The 17,646-nt window shown below is 42.6% G+C and overlaps 1 protein-coding gene across 2 annotated transcripts in view; it reads left to right on the top strand.

Moving 5' to 3' along the window:
• LOC139392420 (A-kinase anchor protein 9-like) overlaps window positions 1-17,646 on the top strand; it is a 126,385-nt gene that overhangs the window by 52,231 nt on the left and 56,508 nt on the right. The window contains exons 16-19 of one of the 2 annotated variants that reach the window (XM_071140395.1): window positions 8,998-9,058; window positions 10,125-10,457; window positions 11,128-11,394; window positions 16,789-16,887. In XM_071140395.1, the coding sequence (XP_070996496.1) occupies window positions 8,998-9,058; window positions 10,125-10,457; window positions 11,128-11,394; window positions 16,789-16,887 (760 nt within the window). The remainder of the gene's footprint in view (window positions 1-8,997; window positions 9,059-10,124; window positions 10,458-11,127; window positions 11,395-16,788; window positions 16,888-17,646) is intronic. The other variant, XM_071140396.1, reaches the window with a different exon arrangement.

Raw genomic sequence — 17,646 nt, 5'->3', positions numbered from 1 at the left:
CCCTCCTGCGTTGTCTTGGCTAAGTGCTTATGGTCGTTGTCCTGTTGGAAGGTGAACCTTTGCCCACAGTCTGATGTCCTAAGCGCCCTGGAGCAGGATTTCATGAAGGATCACTTTCTACTGTGCTCCGTTCATCTTTCCCTCGATCCTGACCAGTTTCCCAGTCCCTGCCACTGAATAACATCCCCACAGCATGATGCTGCCACCACCATGCTTCACCGTAAGGATGGTGCCAGGTTTCCTCCAGACGTGACACTTGGCATTCAGGCCAAGGATTTCAATCTTGGTTTCATTGATTCCTGAATTAAATTGCTTTAGCCGATATGTTGCAGTTTATTTATTGTTAAATGTAGCTCAGTTGGTACAGCATAGCACTTGCAATGCCAGGTGTCGTCCGTTCCCACGGGGGACAAGTATGAAGGGGGGGGGGAATGTAAGTCGCATCTGCTAAAATGCAGTGGTGGAAAAAATACCCAATTGTCATGCTTGAGTAAAGGTATACCTTTTTTAATAGAAAAAGACTCAAGTAAAAGTGAAAGTCACCCAGTAAAATACCACTTCAGTGGAAGTATTTGTTTTAAAATATACTTAAGTATCAAAAGTGAAAGTAAAAGTATAAATAGTTTCAAATGCCATATATTAGGCAAACCAGACCGCAACATTTTATTGTTTTTAAAATGTACAGTTGTCAGGGGCACACTCCAACACTGACATTTATTTTTGTTTAGTGATTTGCCAGACCATAGGCAATAGGGATGACCACGTGTTCTCTTGATAAGTGCGTGAATTTCACAATTTTCCTGTCCTGCTAAGCATTCAAAATGTAACGAGTACTTTGGGTTGTCAGGGAAAATGTATGGAGTACAGATTCCCCCAAAAACTGTTTAATTGATGTCTAGAGACAATACCAACTGTATTAACAAACTACCATACCTTTGTCTATACATTATGCGTTGAATCTATTCTACCGCGCCCAGAAACCTACTCCTTTTACTATCGGTTCCGAACATACTAGACGACCAGTTCTTATAGCCCTTAGCACACTCCTCCTCTGTAGAGGTTAATCCAGGCCCTGCAGTGCCTTGCTCCACTCCCATTCCCCAGGCCCTCTCATTTGTTGACTTCTGTAACTGTAAAAGCCTTGGTTACATGCATGCAAGGGGGCGGAGTCGCAATCTATTGCAGAGAGAGCCTGCAGAGTTCTGTCATACTATCCAGGTCTGTACCAAAACAATTTGAGCTTCTACTTTTAAAAATCCACCTTTCCAGGAGCAAGTCTCTCACCGTTTCCGCTTGCTATAGACCACCTTCTGCCCCCAGCTGTGCCCTGGACACCATATGTGAATTGATTGCCCCCCGTCTATATTCAGAGCTCGTGCTGCTAGGTGACCTAAACTGGGACATGCTTAACACCCCCCCCCCCCCCCGGCCATTCTACAATCTAAGCTTGATGCCCTCATTCTCACACAAATTATCAATGAACTTACCAGGTACAACCCCAAATCCGTAAACACAGGCACCCTCCTAGATATCATCCTAACCAACCTGCCCTTTAAATACACCTCTGCTGTCTTCAATCAGGATCTCAGTGATCACTGCCTCATTGCTCTGCGGTCAAACGACCACCCCTCATCACTGTCAAATGCTCCCTAAAGCACTTCAGCGAGCAGGCCTTTCTAATCGACCTGGCCTGGGTATCCTGGAAGGATATTGACCTCATTCCATCAGTAGAGGATGCCTGGTTATTCTTTAAAAGTGCTTTCCTCACAGTCTTAAAAAAGCGTGCCGCATTCAAAAAATATAGAACCAGTTAGAGATATAGCCTGTGGTTCACTCCAGACTTGACTGCCCTTGACCATTAGCATCAAATAGCCCCTGCGATATGCAACTTTTCAGGGAAGTCAGGAACCAAAATACACAGGCGGTTAGGAAAGCAAAGGCTAGCTTTTTCAAACAGAAATTTGCATCCTGCAGCACAAGCTCCAAAACATTCTGGGACACTGTAAAGTCCATGGAGAATAAGAGCACCTCCTCCCAGCTGCCCACTGCACTGAGCCTAGGAAACTCTGTCACCACCGATAAATCTGCGATAATTGAGAATTTCAATAAGCATTTTTCTACGGCTGGCCATGCCTTCCACCTGGCCACCCCTACCCCGGTCAACAGCCATGCACCCCCCACAGCAACTTGCCCAGGCCTCCCCCATTTCTCCTTCACCCAAATCAGCTATCTGGATGTTCTGAAAGAGCTGCAAAATCTGGACCCCTACAAATTAGTGGGGCTAGACAATCTGGACCCTCTCTTTCTAAAATTATCAGCTGATATCGTTGCAACCCCTCTTACTAACCGTTTCAACCTCTTTCATATCGTCTGAGATCCCCAAAGATTGGGAAGCTGCCACGGTCATCCCCCTCTTTAAAGGGGGAGGCACTCTAGACCCAAACTGCTACAGACCTATATCTATCTTACCCTGCCTTTCTAAGGCCTTCGAAAGCCAAGTTAACAAACAGATCACCGACCATTTTGAATCCCACCGTTCCTTCTCCGCTTTGCAATCTGGTTTCCGAGCTGGTGATGGGTGCACCTCAGCCACGCTCAAGGTCCTAAACGATATCATAACCGCCATCGATAAGAGACAATACTGTGCAGCTGTCTTCATCGACCTGGCCAAGGCTTTCAACTCTGTCAATGACTGCCTCGCCTGGTTCACCAACTACTTCTCAGATAGAGTTCAGTGTGTCAAATCGGAGGGCCTGTTGTCCGGACCTCTGGCAGTCTATGGGGGTGCCACAGGGTTCAATCCTTGGGCTGACTCTCTTCTCTGTACACATCAATGATGTCGCTCTTGCTGCTGGTGAGTCTCTGATCCACCTCTACGCAGACGACACCATTCTGTGTACTTCTGGCACTTATTTGGACACTGTGTTAACTAACCCCCAGACGAGCATCAATGCCATACAACTCATCTTCCGTGGCCTCCAACTGCTCTTAAATGCAAGTGAAACTAAATGCATGCTCTTCAACCGATCGTTGCCCGCATCTGCCCGTCCGTCAAGCGTCACTTTTCTGGACGGTTCTTACTTACAATATGTGCACAAATACCTAGGTGTCTGGTTAGACTGTAAACTATCCTTCCAGACTCACATTAAGCCTCTCCAACCCAAAATGAAATCTAGAATCAGCTTCCTAAAAAGCATCCTTCACTCATGCTGCCAAACATACCCTTGTAAAACTGACTATCCTACTGATCCTAGATTTCGGCGATGTCATTTACAAAATAGCCTCCAACACTCTACTCAGTATATTGGATGTAGTCTATCACAGTGCCATCCATTTTGTCACCAAAGCCCCATATACTACCCACCACTCCGACCTGTATGCTCTTGATGGCTGGCCCTCGCTTCATATTCATCGCCAAACCCACTGGCTCCAGGTCATCTATAAGTCTTTGCTAGGTAAAGCCCCGACTTATCTCAGCTCACTGGTCACCATTTCAGCACCCACCTGTAGCACGTGCTTCAGCAGGTATATTTCACTGGTCACCCCCAAAGCCAATTCCACCTTTGGTCGCCTTTTGTTACAGGAATTAATTTCCTCTGTTTTAATAACCAATTAAAATTAATCAATCTGTCAATTCATAAGAGTTTGTAAGACCCTTATTGGTATAAAATGGACAGAGACCAGCCTTTGAAATCTACCAGCTGCGTTTATTCTCGTGAGTACTGCTCATGATACATTTTACCTCAGATTATAAACTGAAAATGACTGTTCAGTTCTACCAAGGAACAGACGGTCATTGTTCTAATTCTTGATTATATTTACACACATTATATTCAGTACTAGGATTAAAAGGAAATTCATACATATACAGTAACATAATAGTATTCTGATTAGTACATATACAGTAACATAGTATTCTGATTAGTCAGTCCTGATTGAAATGTATGCATAATTAGTCATTATTGATAAAAATTCCCTTAACACCTTTCCTATCAGTTCTCTGCTGCCAATGACTGGAACGAATTGCAACAATCACTGAAGCTGGAGACTCATATCACCCTCACTAGCTTTAAGCACCAGCTGCTTTGCTTTTTCTTGGCCAGGTCGCAGTTGTAAATGAGAACTTGTTCTTAACTTGTCTACCTGGTTAAATATAGGCAAAATCAAATAAAACTTAAGTAGTACTTCAAAGTATTTTTACTTAAGTACTTTACACCACTGATAAAATGTTGTTTTAAAAAAAATTGTATTTAGCCGCTTTGACACGCATCATCCAAACAGGGCTGAAGGGCAAATGCGATCTAATGCCGAAGTTTCTGTGACATCTTGCCAATGTGCAAACACTCTCCACACGGGTGGCAGGTAGCCTAGTGGTTAGAGCATTGGACTACTAATCAAAAGGTTGCAAGATCGAATCCCTGAGCTGACAAGGTTAAAATCAGTCGTTCGGCCTCTGAACAAGGCAGTTAACCCACTGTTGCCTAGTTAAATTAAGGTAAAATAAAAAATGTCAAATTAACACTACATCTCCCCGGTGTATCATGAGGTAGACGTCGGCAATATGTATGTGTGCTATAGGACTTGCATGAATGATTTGATATATATTGAAGTATGCCTGAAGTATACAAACCGCGATATGTAAGTTAGGTTAAGACCGCTACAGTAAACAGGACTCTTCGTCCTTTCGCTCCATGTCATTTTTTATTTAAAGACATTTGTGGGGTGGGGCAGTGTTTTGCCCCCTTTTCGTTCTTGTCTCATTGCTGCAACGGGCTCGGGAGGTGAAGGTCGAGTCATGCGTCCTCCGAAACATGACCCGCCAAACCGCGCTGTGTCGGAGGAAACACTGTTCAACTGACTACCGAGGTCCAACTGACGGCCGGGTCACATTTTTTTCTTGATCATATTACATTCTTTCTACCTTCTGAAAAGACCTCTCCACTTTTATGACAACTGATGCGTCCTCTCCTTCGGCGTTGAACTGCATGTAACTGTTTTGACAGTCATTTATCTACAAGTCATTTTGCATGCCGAACAACGCCAGGCAATACCAGTAGCCTGACCAATGAGATCTGACACATCTGCACTCAACATTCAAATGTTTGTAAAATGGCTTGCGCAATATTAGGTCACTGTAATTTGATAGGTATTATCAAATGCTCTGTTTTAAATTGTGTTTTGCTGAAATAAAGGTAAGCTACTGGAGAGAGAACTCATCTGGCTATACCTGCTGGACGGGGCTTACAATATATTTATATTTTGATCGTTCAGGTTCACCATCAGCAATAGGTTTGGTAGTTTTGCTTTAAACAATCAGTGTACAAAACATTTGGAACTCATTCCTAATATTGCGCTGTACTTTGTTTTGCCCTCAGAACAGCCTCAATTCGTCGGGCATGGACTCTACAAGGTGTCAGAAGTGTTCCACAGGAATGCTGACCATGTTGACACCAATGTTTCCCACAGGTGTTAAGTTGGCTGGATGTCCTTTGGGTGGTGGAACATTCATGATACACACAAACTGTTGAGCGTGAAAAACCCATCAGCGTTGCAGTTCTTGACACACTCAAACTGGTGCACCTGGAACCTACTATCATACGCCATTCAGTAGCATTAAAATCTTTGTCTTGCCCATTCACCTTATTAATGTCACACATACACAATCCTTGTCTCAAGGCTTAAAAATCCTTCTTAGACTGGTGTCCTCCCTGTCATCTACAATGATTGAAGTGGACTTAACAAGTGACATCAGTAAGGGATCATGGCTTTCACCTGGATTCACCTGGTCAGTCTGTCATGGAAATAGCATACACTCAGTGTATATGGTCATTTTTAGATATACAGGGTAAAGGTGATGATTTCATAACAAGGACTGCAATCACTTTTGCGAGGCTCACTGCATGGCCTAAGCGAGAGGAGAAGATAAGATAACTCCGTAAAAGCTTCCAAACTGTCAAAACCTTTTAATTTTGATATGGAGGGTGAAATCCAGAGTTGTGCTATGTATTCATTGGCTATGTCATAGTTCATTTGTAAAATATAAATATTGATACGTTACTAGCTCAAACAGTTAATCAACAAAAATGACAAGTTGAAATCTCTTGGATGTAAGGTCTCCATTTTAGTGGAGCTGTGTGGTTCTGGTACTGGTTCGAAACTGTCATTTTTGCTTCTAAATCAATCTGGTTCCCATGGACACGAGTATATTTTCTGAGCCTGTGTGACATATGATGTGAAATCTGAAACCACTATTATTTAATTTGCTCTTCCGACTGTCCAACTCCTGGATGAACCCTATGTCACAGCCACTAACAAAGCATATGCCTGCAATTGTTACATTGTAGTGCAGCAGAAGAGAATGGTTTCATCAGGATAGTACATTCAGAGATCGATTTATTGCCATTAATCTAAAATAATTCATAGAATTTAAACAAACCCTTTATTTTTGTCATAAACGGACAAGTTTAATTATGAGATGAAAGGAGAGTTCCTAACAAGCTAGAGCTCTGTGAGACGTTCACAGCGATGGGGGCAGACATTTTGATCAAGAGACCTTTAGAAAATATACACATTTTCTCTAACACTAAACATACATATGTATTTTACAGTTATAAAGATGAAATCTTAGTCATTTTATAATTTGATTATGCTATATTTAGAAAGCATCCAAGTCATTTCAAGCCTTATTCATACATTTTTGTTGAATTGGAAATGCATCATAAAATAGTTCTTATTTGTACTTGAGCTTGTGTCCTCAAGTGACTACACCTCAGCAATTTATAACTATTTTTACTAGAAAGGTGAGATTTGAACATTTCTTTGAGTATGCAGTATGATAAATAAATACTTTTGGTGACTACGTAGATTACAATTTCTATCACATTTATTTAATCAGAGGATGATGGGGATGTCAGAACCGAAGTGGGGGGACAAAAACATTCCCCCCCAGTACATACACCATAGACATACATAATTTACAGATCACAGACGCACGCTCAGCCGGATCCAGCTCATGAGTTCCATCAGCAGCAAATGTTATATTAGAATGGAAATGAATGTGTTTATGCAACAAATGTTAGTTCATTGAATCGTATTGCATCGAACTGAATCGCATCGATTTGTTCTCTAATCAGACCGACTTGCACCGAATTGTATCGGAGCCTGTGTATCTAGATGCTTATTGTCTTCAAAGGGAAATGTATCAATATTTATATTTTCCAAGTTAGCTTTGACATAGCCAATGTATATATAGCACAACTTTGAATTTCACTCAAAATCAAATGATTTTGACATTTTTATGGAGTGATCTCCTCTATAATTCTCTCCTATAATCCCTATATAATGTTGGCTATATTGAAAATTAAGATCCATTTACTTATCCTGTTTCAATTTAATTGCATTGAATCAATTTTATTAACCCCTAGAGGGTATGATAAAACCAATAGTTACGCTTCCTGACAGTGGTAAATTTAATTTCTTAGAGTTAACCTTTTATCATTATGTAAAACATTGGAAGAGTAGTGAAGCAATGATACCTTATATGCCAGCAGCACAGCCCAGCTTATGAAATATTTACGGTGGTGTTTAAAAGCATTACACTAGAGTCATGTTAGTCACTAACCCCAAAAAGTAGGGGTTCTCCTGCCCAACAGATCTAGGCAAGGAGCATAAACATCCATCTCCCCATTTGGCCCTCCTCAAGGTGTTTTCATATCAATAGAAAATTAAAGGGATAATTCTCCCAAATTTGAAAATGACATTTTGTTATTTACCCTGTAAATAGTCTGGACAAATAGACTGCTCTCAGTCTCCACGCTTTGGGCATGCAAGTTGACACATGCTAATTTGGAATATTTTGACTTCCACTGGTTTTTATTTGAGTACAGTATTGCTTACCATCTACTCGAGTCCTTTTTCACTATGATCACCCTTAGGGCTGTTGGCAGAAAGCAGATGTTTCTGATTTTCGGGGATACAGTATTTTCAACCTAACTTCCTTTTCTCCTGAAAAACAGAAGTGTGGACTACGCTCCCAGTGTCTCTACGCCTGCTGTTAGGTTACACTATGATAAACCATATTCTAATACAGGGATGGGCAACTGATGGGGGTGGTGGCCACCAAAAATCGAAACTCATCATGAGGGGAAGCAGTTGCTTTCTGGTCTGCGTACCAACATGCACAACCAAATTTTGAAATTGCGCCTTGTGTATTCTACTATTCTAATTTGCAACAGTAAGTTGAGACCCCAACTGATTTGCTATCCTAAAAAAGTATTGATCCAAGGGCCTTCGCGGGGGGAGGGGGGATTTTGCCCGCGGGCCACCAGTTGCCCAACCCGTTTCTAATCTAATGGGTATAATTTAATTATACTACTGCCCCCTGCTGTTAAATTATATTAATACTTGGAGCCTTTTGGTATCGAAGCCTGAAGGCTTATTTAGGGCAGGGTAAGGTGACCGAACATTCAGATAGAAATGTATCATGTAAAAAATAAATGCTTATCTGAATAACCCTCATATACCCTCATATATACTAATCGTGTGTCAGTTTTATACATTGCATTCCTATCTGCAAAGTTTAAAACATTGCAGCCCACTGAACATGCCCCATGATGACGTTGATTGATAGAATGGTGCCAGTTAGCTAATCCCAAAGGATAATTTGGGTGGAGCAGTTCCATGTACATTTCACACACTGGGTGGTTGGAAATGAACTGAACTTAGATCAGACCATAAATTCCATCCTTTAAAAAAGGCAGATGTTGAAAGATAATACTAGTAGATTCACTAGTAGGCTATTCACTATAGCGGAGGTTTGTTTACCCTTTACCTTTCACTGTCTTTGGCCTTTATATTGAATTCTGCTGTAGCAAACTTTCTTTGACCACATTGTGAAGATGTTATCGGTACCTATTGGTGCTGCATTTCATAAGTGAAGGTGTCTTTTTGCTTTTAAGACTACTAATTTCTTACATTTTGAACTGACTTGTCTTTCAGCCTGTCCAGTGCTGCCCAGCTTGGCTTGCGGACAGAGGAAGAGGATGCAAAGGAACTAAAGGTTTGCACACTCCATCTTACTATCCAAATCTTCCCCATTACACACCACCTCCCCTCGATCTGAACCCAAATGCTGATTTGAATTAAGACACTCCATTAGCCGTCACTGCGAGCAAAGGATGAGGAGGAGAGATGGATGGAGGGGGATGGGGGAGAATGCAGCCTTTGGCTAAAACCTGCCCCAGATCCCTGGGTGGTTGCTGCAGTGAGAGGCCACATTCAAATGGATTTTTATCTGAGGGGAAGTTTGAGTCGAGGTGCCAGTTATGTAAATGGTTAGCGTAGCGTGGATGCTAGCGTTGGCAATATAGTACTACGGTACGCCAGTCTACGGCTGCATGATTCTATCCGCGTGAGTGACCCGGTTCATTTCAGTCAAGCCTCCCGCTCACTATCACTGCACCACCCGCTTGTTCTCTCCCTCTACCTCCCTTGCTCTCCAGTCTAGCAGTGTGAGACGCTGTCTCGCACATCCGAGAAGAAAGCATGAGAAGAGAGCAGCTGGATTGAGGGAGAAAGAAAATACAGAAAGAAAGGGTGAGAAATGGAGAGGTGTCCAGTGAGGGAAGGAAAGATGGGGGACACAAGTAGGTGGAGGGAAAGGACGATAAAAAGGGGGGGAGGGAGATTGATGGAGCAACGAGAGCAACCAACACCAGGCGCCATTATAGCACAATAACGAGTCACTGAGTGAAAGACAGGAAGAGAGAAAAAGGAAAGACTTACTATTGTAGCTGGACATACTGGTGCTCTATCCGAACTGAAACTCTGCTCTATAGGATGTCTGACATTTATTTATCAATGTGTGTCAATCAGCCTTGGAGGCATAGGAAGTAGAATTGGTGCATTCATCTCTAGCTGGTGGCTCAGGCGTAAGGGGAAAGTGAGGGGGCACACTCTGAAAAGCCTCTGGATCTTTCCCTCTATTTTCTCATCTGGCTTTTGCTCAATCCCTGTTTCTCTCTACTATTTTTCTTTCCATACACGTTTCTCTCCGGCGCATTGATTTTTGTCTGTGTCCATCCTTTTCCTGTCCTTTTCCCTGTCCATTCCTCCCCCTCATCTAGCTGGTGGAGGAGGAGGCGTTGTTGGTGGGCCTTGGTGCGGAGCTACGCGGGCCGGCAAAGTCTATGAGCCTGACGGCACAGCTGCAGGCGCTGAGGGGAGCGCTCTACCACAAGTACCTCCAGGAGGTGGCCGCGCTGAAGGAGCAACACTGTGCCGAGCTCACCAGACTCAGAGAAGAGAGGGAGCAGGAAAAGAGAGAGAAGGGGAGGGAGGAGGTGTGGTCACAGGTGAAGCAGGATCCAGAGGGCATCAACGGGGGTGTCCGCTCTATCGAAGGGCCCAGCGAGGAGGAGAGGAGACACCAGGAGAGGGTGGAGGAAGAGATAGCTAAGGTAAGAAGTTGATTGTCAAACAGGCAATATTGAACGGGGACAATTATTAAAACCCGCAAAAAATAGTTATTGAAGGCTACAGACAAACTTAAATGTTGCTTTCATGTACTAACAACAGCTCAATCATACAGTGTCTGGTTAAATATGTATAGGTATGCAATTCAGATTTTCTACATAGTTTAAGTCGATTTCATGATGACAAATATTTTAGTTTTCTGAACAAGGTCCTACTGTACTTTGAAGAGTATAACCCAATACAATTGTCTTCTTGTAGAATGACTTAAACGACTAACAAGCATGAAAACAAATCTTGGAGAATTTTGGAGAGTGCAGACATTTGGCCATTAATTTAATGAGTAGCCTTTGTATGTTTAAAGCACTAACTGTATCCTAGGGCACAGTGAATCCTGTGAGCATCTAAAAATAACACACACACAGTAGTCATAAGTACGTATGTACCAAGCATACCATTTAAGCTGCACCAAGTTTTTTGTTATGAATATGCTCTTTTAGCATGTATTTGTGGGTAGCAGTGCTTTAAGTACTATCTAGATTGAATTGCCTTTCAAATTTAGTTGAAAATGTACTTTTTTATTGAACCTTTTTCTTTCACTTAACGAAATGTAATTTAAACCATTCCACTATGATGCCTCATACGCATCTCTCCTAGGTCATAGTTCAGATGTCAGTGGAGTTTGCCCAGCAGAGAGAATTGGCCCGAATCTCCAAGAGCGCCCGCGAGACAACCTCGGCCATGCAGACCCAATCTGAGGAGGAAGAGGAACAGCAGACCCCCAGGAGCTCACTCGCCAAGGGGATCTCTCCGGAGGCGGTGCAGAGGAAGTTTGTGGAGGACAAAGAGAGGCTGGAAGAGAGGACTGCGGAGCTCCGTAGGATTGAAGCGCAGATTTGGCACGGAGGTCCTGGATCTGAGCAGGTTAGCAATGGGGCTTTCCAGATAGCGCTTTCATGAGTGAGTTTGATTTCCACAGCAGAATGTCTTGCATGGAGGCAGTTGATACCAGACTTTGCTTAGTATTTGGGGTTACGACATCTAGGTTGGTATTAGGGTTAAGGTTGCACTGGCTTAGTACTTCAAGTTAAACTTTAATTGTCACATGCGCCAAATACATCCGGTAGACTTTACCGTGAAATGCTTACTTACAAGCCCTTAACCAACAACGCAGTTCAAGAAAAAGTTAACAAAATATTTAACAAATAAACTAAACTCAAATAATAAAAAGTAGCACAATAAAATAACGAGGCTATGTACAGGTGGTACCAGTACAACGACAATGTGCGGGGCTACAGGTTAATCGAGGTAATTTGTACATGTAAGTAGATAATAAACAGCGAGTAGCAGCAGTGCATGACCAGAACATGTGTCCCTCAGTTGCTGGACTCTAGTGACATCTCATACACTTGGGGTCAACATTTGGGTCTATTTTTGCCAATCTGTCATTTGAGTAATGGAGACTGTGCAAAACCTTAAACTGAGTAAGCCATTTGAGTGATGTGTAGATTAGAGGTTGACCGATTCATCGGAATGGCCGATTAATTAGGGCCGATTTCAAGTTTTCATAATCCGATTTGCCTTTTTATTTATTTATTTTTTTACACCTTTATTTAATCTTTATTTAACTAGGCAAGTCCGTTAAGAACACATTCTTATTTTTAATGACGGCCTAGGAACGGAGGGTTGACTGCCAGTTCAGGGGCAGAACGACAGATTTTCACCTTGTCAGCTCGGGGAATCCAATCTTGCAACCGTACAGTTAACTAGTCCAATACAATAACGACCTGCCTCTCTCTCGATGCACTCCACAAGGAGACTGACTGCCTGTTACGCGAATGCAGTAAGCCAAGCTAAGTTGCTAGCTAGCATTAAACTTATCTTATAAAAAACAATCAATCATAATCACTAGTTAACTACACATGGTTGATGATATTACTAGATATTATCTAGCGTTGCATATAATCTGACTGAGCATACACGCATACTAGTATCTAAGTATCTGACTGAGCGGTGGTAGGCAGAAGCAGGCGCGTAAACATTCATTCAAACAGCACTTTCTTTGCGTTTTGCCAGCAGCTCTTCGTTGTGCGTCAAGCATTGCGCAGTTTATGACATCAAGCCTATCAACTCCCGAGATGAGTCTGGTGTAACCGAAGTGAAATGGCTAGCTAGTTAGCACGCGCTAATAGAGTTTCAAACGTCACTCGCTCTGAGCCTTCTAGTAGTTGTTCCCCTTGCTCTGCATGGGTAACGCTGCTTCGATGGTGGCTGTTGTCGTTGTGTTGCTGGTTCGAGCCGAGCGAGGAGAGGGACGGAAGCTATACTGTTACACTGGCAATATTAAAGTGCCTATAAGAACATCCAATAGTCAAAGGTTAATGAAATACAAATGGTATAGAGGGAAATAGTCCTATAATTCCTATAATAACTACAACCTTAAACTTCTTACCTGGGAATATTGAAGACTCATGTTAAAAGGAACCACCAGCTTTCATATGTTCTGAGCAAGGAACTGAAACATTAGCTTTCTTACATAGCACATATCGCACTTTTACTTTCTTCTCCAACACTTTGTTTTTGCATTATTTAAACCAAATTGAACATGTTTCATTATTTACTTGAGGCTAAATTTATTTTATTTATGTATTATATTAAGTAAAAATAAGTGTTCATTCAGTATTGTTGTAATTGTCATTATTACAAATAAATAAATACAAAATTGGCCGATTTAATCGGTATCGGCTTTTTTGGTCCTCCAATAATCGCTATCGGTATCAGCGTTGAAAAATCATAATCAGTCGACCTCTAGTGTAGATACACTTTGTTGCCATATATCATTGGGTAGCTCGCCACCTATGTCTTGCTCCCATGCAGATTTTGTATTTGCAAAGGAAGGTGGATTAATGTTCTGTATTATGTCATATAATCTGGAGATTGTGCCCTTCAGATAAGGGTTAAGATCTAAGCACCACTCGACTGGACACTTAGTTGGCTCGAGTGGAAATGAAGGGAATTGTTTTGGGGCAAAGCTGCGAGTTTGCAGGTATCTAAAAAAAGTGGGTATTGGGAATGTTATGGTCAAACCTCAGAGTATCGAATGAGATGAATTTGTTATCAACAAATAGGTCACAAAAAAATGCCAGAACTGGAATGCCGTGTCACTCTGTTGGGAAGAGATGATTAGATGTTAATGGAGAGACACCGCTTGCTTGTTTAAGGCTAAAGTGACTTTGGAATTGGGACCAGATTTTAAGGGAGTACTTAACAATGGGGTTTAAAAAATGGGTGCCAAGGTTCATCGGCATTAGGGAGCACAGGCGTGAGACCGGAGACTGTAACTCCATGATAGCCCAAGTTGGGCCATCCTTGTTTTCAAATGTAGAAACCCAATAAACACATTTAGATATATTTGCTGACCAGTAGTAGTGTAAAAAAAATGGTATCCTATTAAGGCATGGAAAGAGACTGGCTAGCCTTAGGTTTATGTCGTCTGTCCTCCTGTGGATGTAGGTGCGAGACAATGTATTCTTTGTCCTTGGTTGGGTCTAGGAATGTCTTCTGCTTGCGGGAGGGAGTAGTGTTCTTCAGTACAGCTGGTAAAGAATGCCGAACTTGGTGTTTAGACAGCGGTATAGGAACCCCCTCACCTCGTTTAAGGCTGACCTCTTCTTCGTGACTGTCGCCATGAAGTCTGGGTAAATGCTAATATTCTGGCCTTCGTGGGTGATGGGAGCCGCTCGCGCTGCCTTATGGAAGACATCCTCCTTCTAAAGGTAGTGGGATTTTAACTACTATGGGTCTGCGAGGCTCCCGATTCTTCAGTGCGGATTATATGCTTCAGTGCGCATGGTTAAGAGTGGGGGCGTAATCAAGGCATAGGATTTCCTGTAGCAGTTTAGCTATGGACTGGGTAGGGCGCATTCCGCCTACGGTCTAGAGTCCCTCTCTCAAGCAGTCGTGGGTGAACAGGGAGTACAGGAGGGGACTAAGCACACATCCCTGAGGGTCCCCAGTGTTGCTGATCAGCGTGGCAGACGTGTTGTTGCCTACCCATACCACCTGGGGACGGCCCGTCAGGAAGTCCAGGATCCAGTTGCAGAGGGAAGTATTTAGTCCCATGGTCCTTAGCTTTGTGATGACCTTTGTGGGCGCTATTGTGTTGAACGCTGAGCTGTAGTCAATGAACAGCATTCTCACAGGTGTTCCTTTTGTCCAGGTGGGAAAGGGCAATGTGCTGTGCGATTTGATATTGCGTCATCTGTGGATCTGTTGGGGCGGTATGCGAATTGGATTGGGTCTAGGGTATCCGGGATGATGCTGTTGTGAGCCATGACCAGCCTTTCAAAGCACTTCATGGCTACCAACATGAGTGCTATGGGGCGGTAATCATTTAGGCAGGTTACCTTCCCTTCCTTGGGCGCAGGGACTATGGTGGCCTGCTTGAAACATGTTGGTATTATTGACTCGATACAGGGAGAGGTTGAAAATGTTAGTGAAGACACTTGTCAGTTGTCCCGCGTGTGCTTTGAGAACACGTCCTGGTAATCCGTCTGGCCCCGCGGCTTTGTCAATGTTGACCTGTTTAAAGGTCTTGCTCACATCGGCTACCTAGCGCGTTATCACACAGTCGTCCGGAACAGCTGGTACTCTCATATGCATTCTTTAGTGTTGCTTGCGTCGAAGCGAGTATAAAAGACATTGGTCTGGTAGGCTCACGTCACTGGGCCGCTCTCGGCTGGGTTTCCCTTTATATTCCATAATAGTTTTCAAACCCTGCCACATCTGACGAGCGTCAGAGTCGGTGTAGTAGGATTCAATCTTAATACTGTATTCACGCTTTACCTGTTTGATGGCTCGTCTGTAGGCGTAGCGGGATTTCTTATAAGCGTCCGGATTAGTGTCTCACTCCTTGAAAGCAGCAGCTCTAGCCTTGAGCTCGATGCGGATGTAGCCTGTAATCCATGGCTTCTGGTTGAGATATGTACGTATGTATGGTCACTGTGGGGACGTCGCCGATGACTGAGGTGGTATATTTTTCAATGCCATTGGATGAATCCCGGAACATATTCCAGTCTGCTAGCAAAACAGTCCTGTAGCGTAGCATCCGCGTCATCTGACCAGTTCCGTATTGAGGGAGTCACTGGTACTTTGAATAGGTCTTATGCTCTACAAAACATGCAATCTAAAAGACCAAATGCAACCACCCTGAGTAGAAACTGAGTGTTAATTGAGGAGTTTGACAAATGATTTTCATCCACCTGCCAGGTATTGTCTTTTCTAACCCATTGCTCTTCATATTGAGAAGCACTTAGTGGGTTAAACCACTTGATCACCTGAGGGATATTATTATACCTCACATGGTGTGGTTTGCTTTGTACAAACCCTCCAGGGGCCCTTTGAAGGACAACACTGTCCTTACTCTAGTTGTTCCCCTTCTCCTTCTAGCCCTTTTTATCAATGTTATTTTTTTGCCTAAGCCATAGCCTTTTACATCATGTCCAAAGTGTTTCCATGCCATAGTAACTTTTCGTTTTGATTTTTGGCATTGCTAAAGGGTCTAGCAAGCCTCAATGTAACAGTGCTTGCCTACTTTCCCTGATATAATTTTTCCATGTCCTCATAAGTGATATGTGGGAGGGAATTGAAGCACCATCATGGTATGATGTGAGTACCTGAGTACTTGAGCTGTCATTCAAGCCCTGTGTTTTACATCCTTGAGATATTGATGCTGAACTAAATATTAATGTATTTTGAAAGGTGATTGTGGGAAGACCTGACCACACTTATGGTGTGCAACACACACACACAAACACAGACCCCCTTGCTTCGGCAGGCTTTTCTCAAAACATTTATTGCATGATTAGTCATTACCTGCATGATGACATTGGATGCCGGGTACGATGTTCATGATGTGACGAGAGTCCTCCTCACACGCACTCAAGATTAATCCTGTAATGTTGAGGACAACTTGACAAAGAAGTTATTTAACTGCAATTTACCTGATTGTGTTTTTTTGGATTGTTCATAGCTGGAGTTTGATTGCATTCAGGCAACTTTCTCCCTTTGTGTGAGTGTGTGTGAGCATTTTTCATTGCATTGAAGAGATTGCATTTATAAATAGGTTCACCAGTTACTTGACAAACTGATACTAGGGGTGAGCTAAGCTACCAGCTAATGTTTAAGCCACTACATCACAAATGTTCTAACGTTTTGATTCAAAGACAATATGAAGCGGCGAACAACGATTCTAAGTTGTTGTGAATGTTATCTTTTTGATCATTGAATATATTAAAGCTACTTGCTTATTGATTGCAGATGGGATATTCCTCCGATGGAGAGAACGAGAGAAAACAAAGTGGAAAGAAGGAAAGGGCAAAATCACAAATGAAAAGCAGAGGCTCACAGAAAGAAAAGGTCATATTTATTTTACAGTTCAGTTGCACCTCTACTATTTTCCGCCTCAGCCTATCAGAGTTGTTTAGAAACATTATAATAATGCAGTTTTTCAGTGATGATGAATGGAGACTTGCCCCTCGGGGTGTGAATGGAAATGAATTGCGTTCGGAGTCCATTATGTTATGCAGTGTTTGATGAATGGAGACTCACTCAGTAGTGTGAATTGAAATGTCTTCAGGCTATTTTTATACAATCAGCCCCTGGAACGTCCATGATGGCGGTCACTCAACCTTTTTGGCCCCTTGATGTGTTTAGTTATTAATATGTTATACCCGCAATTCATTCAATCCTTTTAATCTATTGACTGCATTTACTGATGTTAAGTTGGGACTCTTTGCATTATAGCCTAACTTATTATGACATGACGAGTACCTACTCTATAACAGTTTTTAATTTAATTTAAATGTCAAATTGCTCAAAGGTTAAAAGATTATGGCAGAAACCTCAACAGCCTCAACCAGTATACACAATGTTCACGTCCATTCCTAAATGACCACATCTCTCGATTGTATATCTGAATTAGCAGCATTTCTGTTCCCTCACCAAGAGAGGGAGCCACTCTACTTCCTGCATCAGCCCATTGTCTCAGGTGCACTTGTTGCCATAACAGCACAGATACTAGTGTTTCCCTCGCTTCCATGGAAGTTAATGTGTTTGTGAGTGTGTCTGTACTGGGGCGCACTGGGACTCATCTGATTTGAATCCACCATCCTTATA

The sequence above is a fragment of the Oncorhynchus clarkii genome, chromosome 32 (assembly GCF_045791955.1).
Source record: "Oncorhynchus clarkii lewisi isolate Uvic-CL-2024 chromosome 32, UVic_Ocla_1.0, whole genome shotgun sequence".
NCBI classification, from domain to species: domain Eukaryota; kingdom Metazoa; phylum Chordata; class Actinopteri; order Salmoniformes; family Salmonidae; genus Oncorhynchus; species Oncorhynchus clarkii.
The sequence above is the reverse complement of the archived record's forward strand: the minus strand, read 5'-3'. Positions and strand labels throughout refer to the sequence as shown.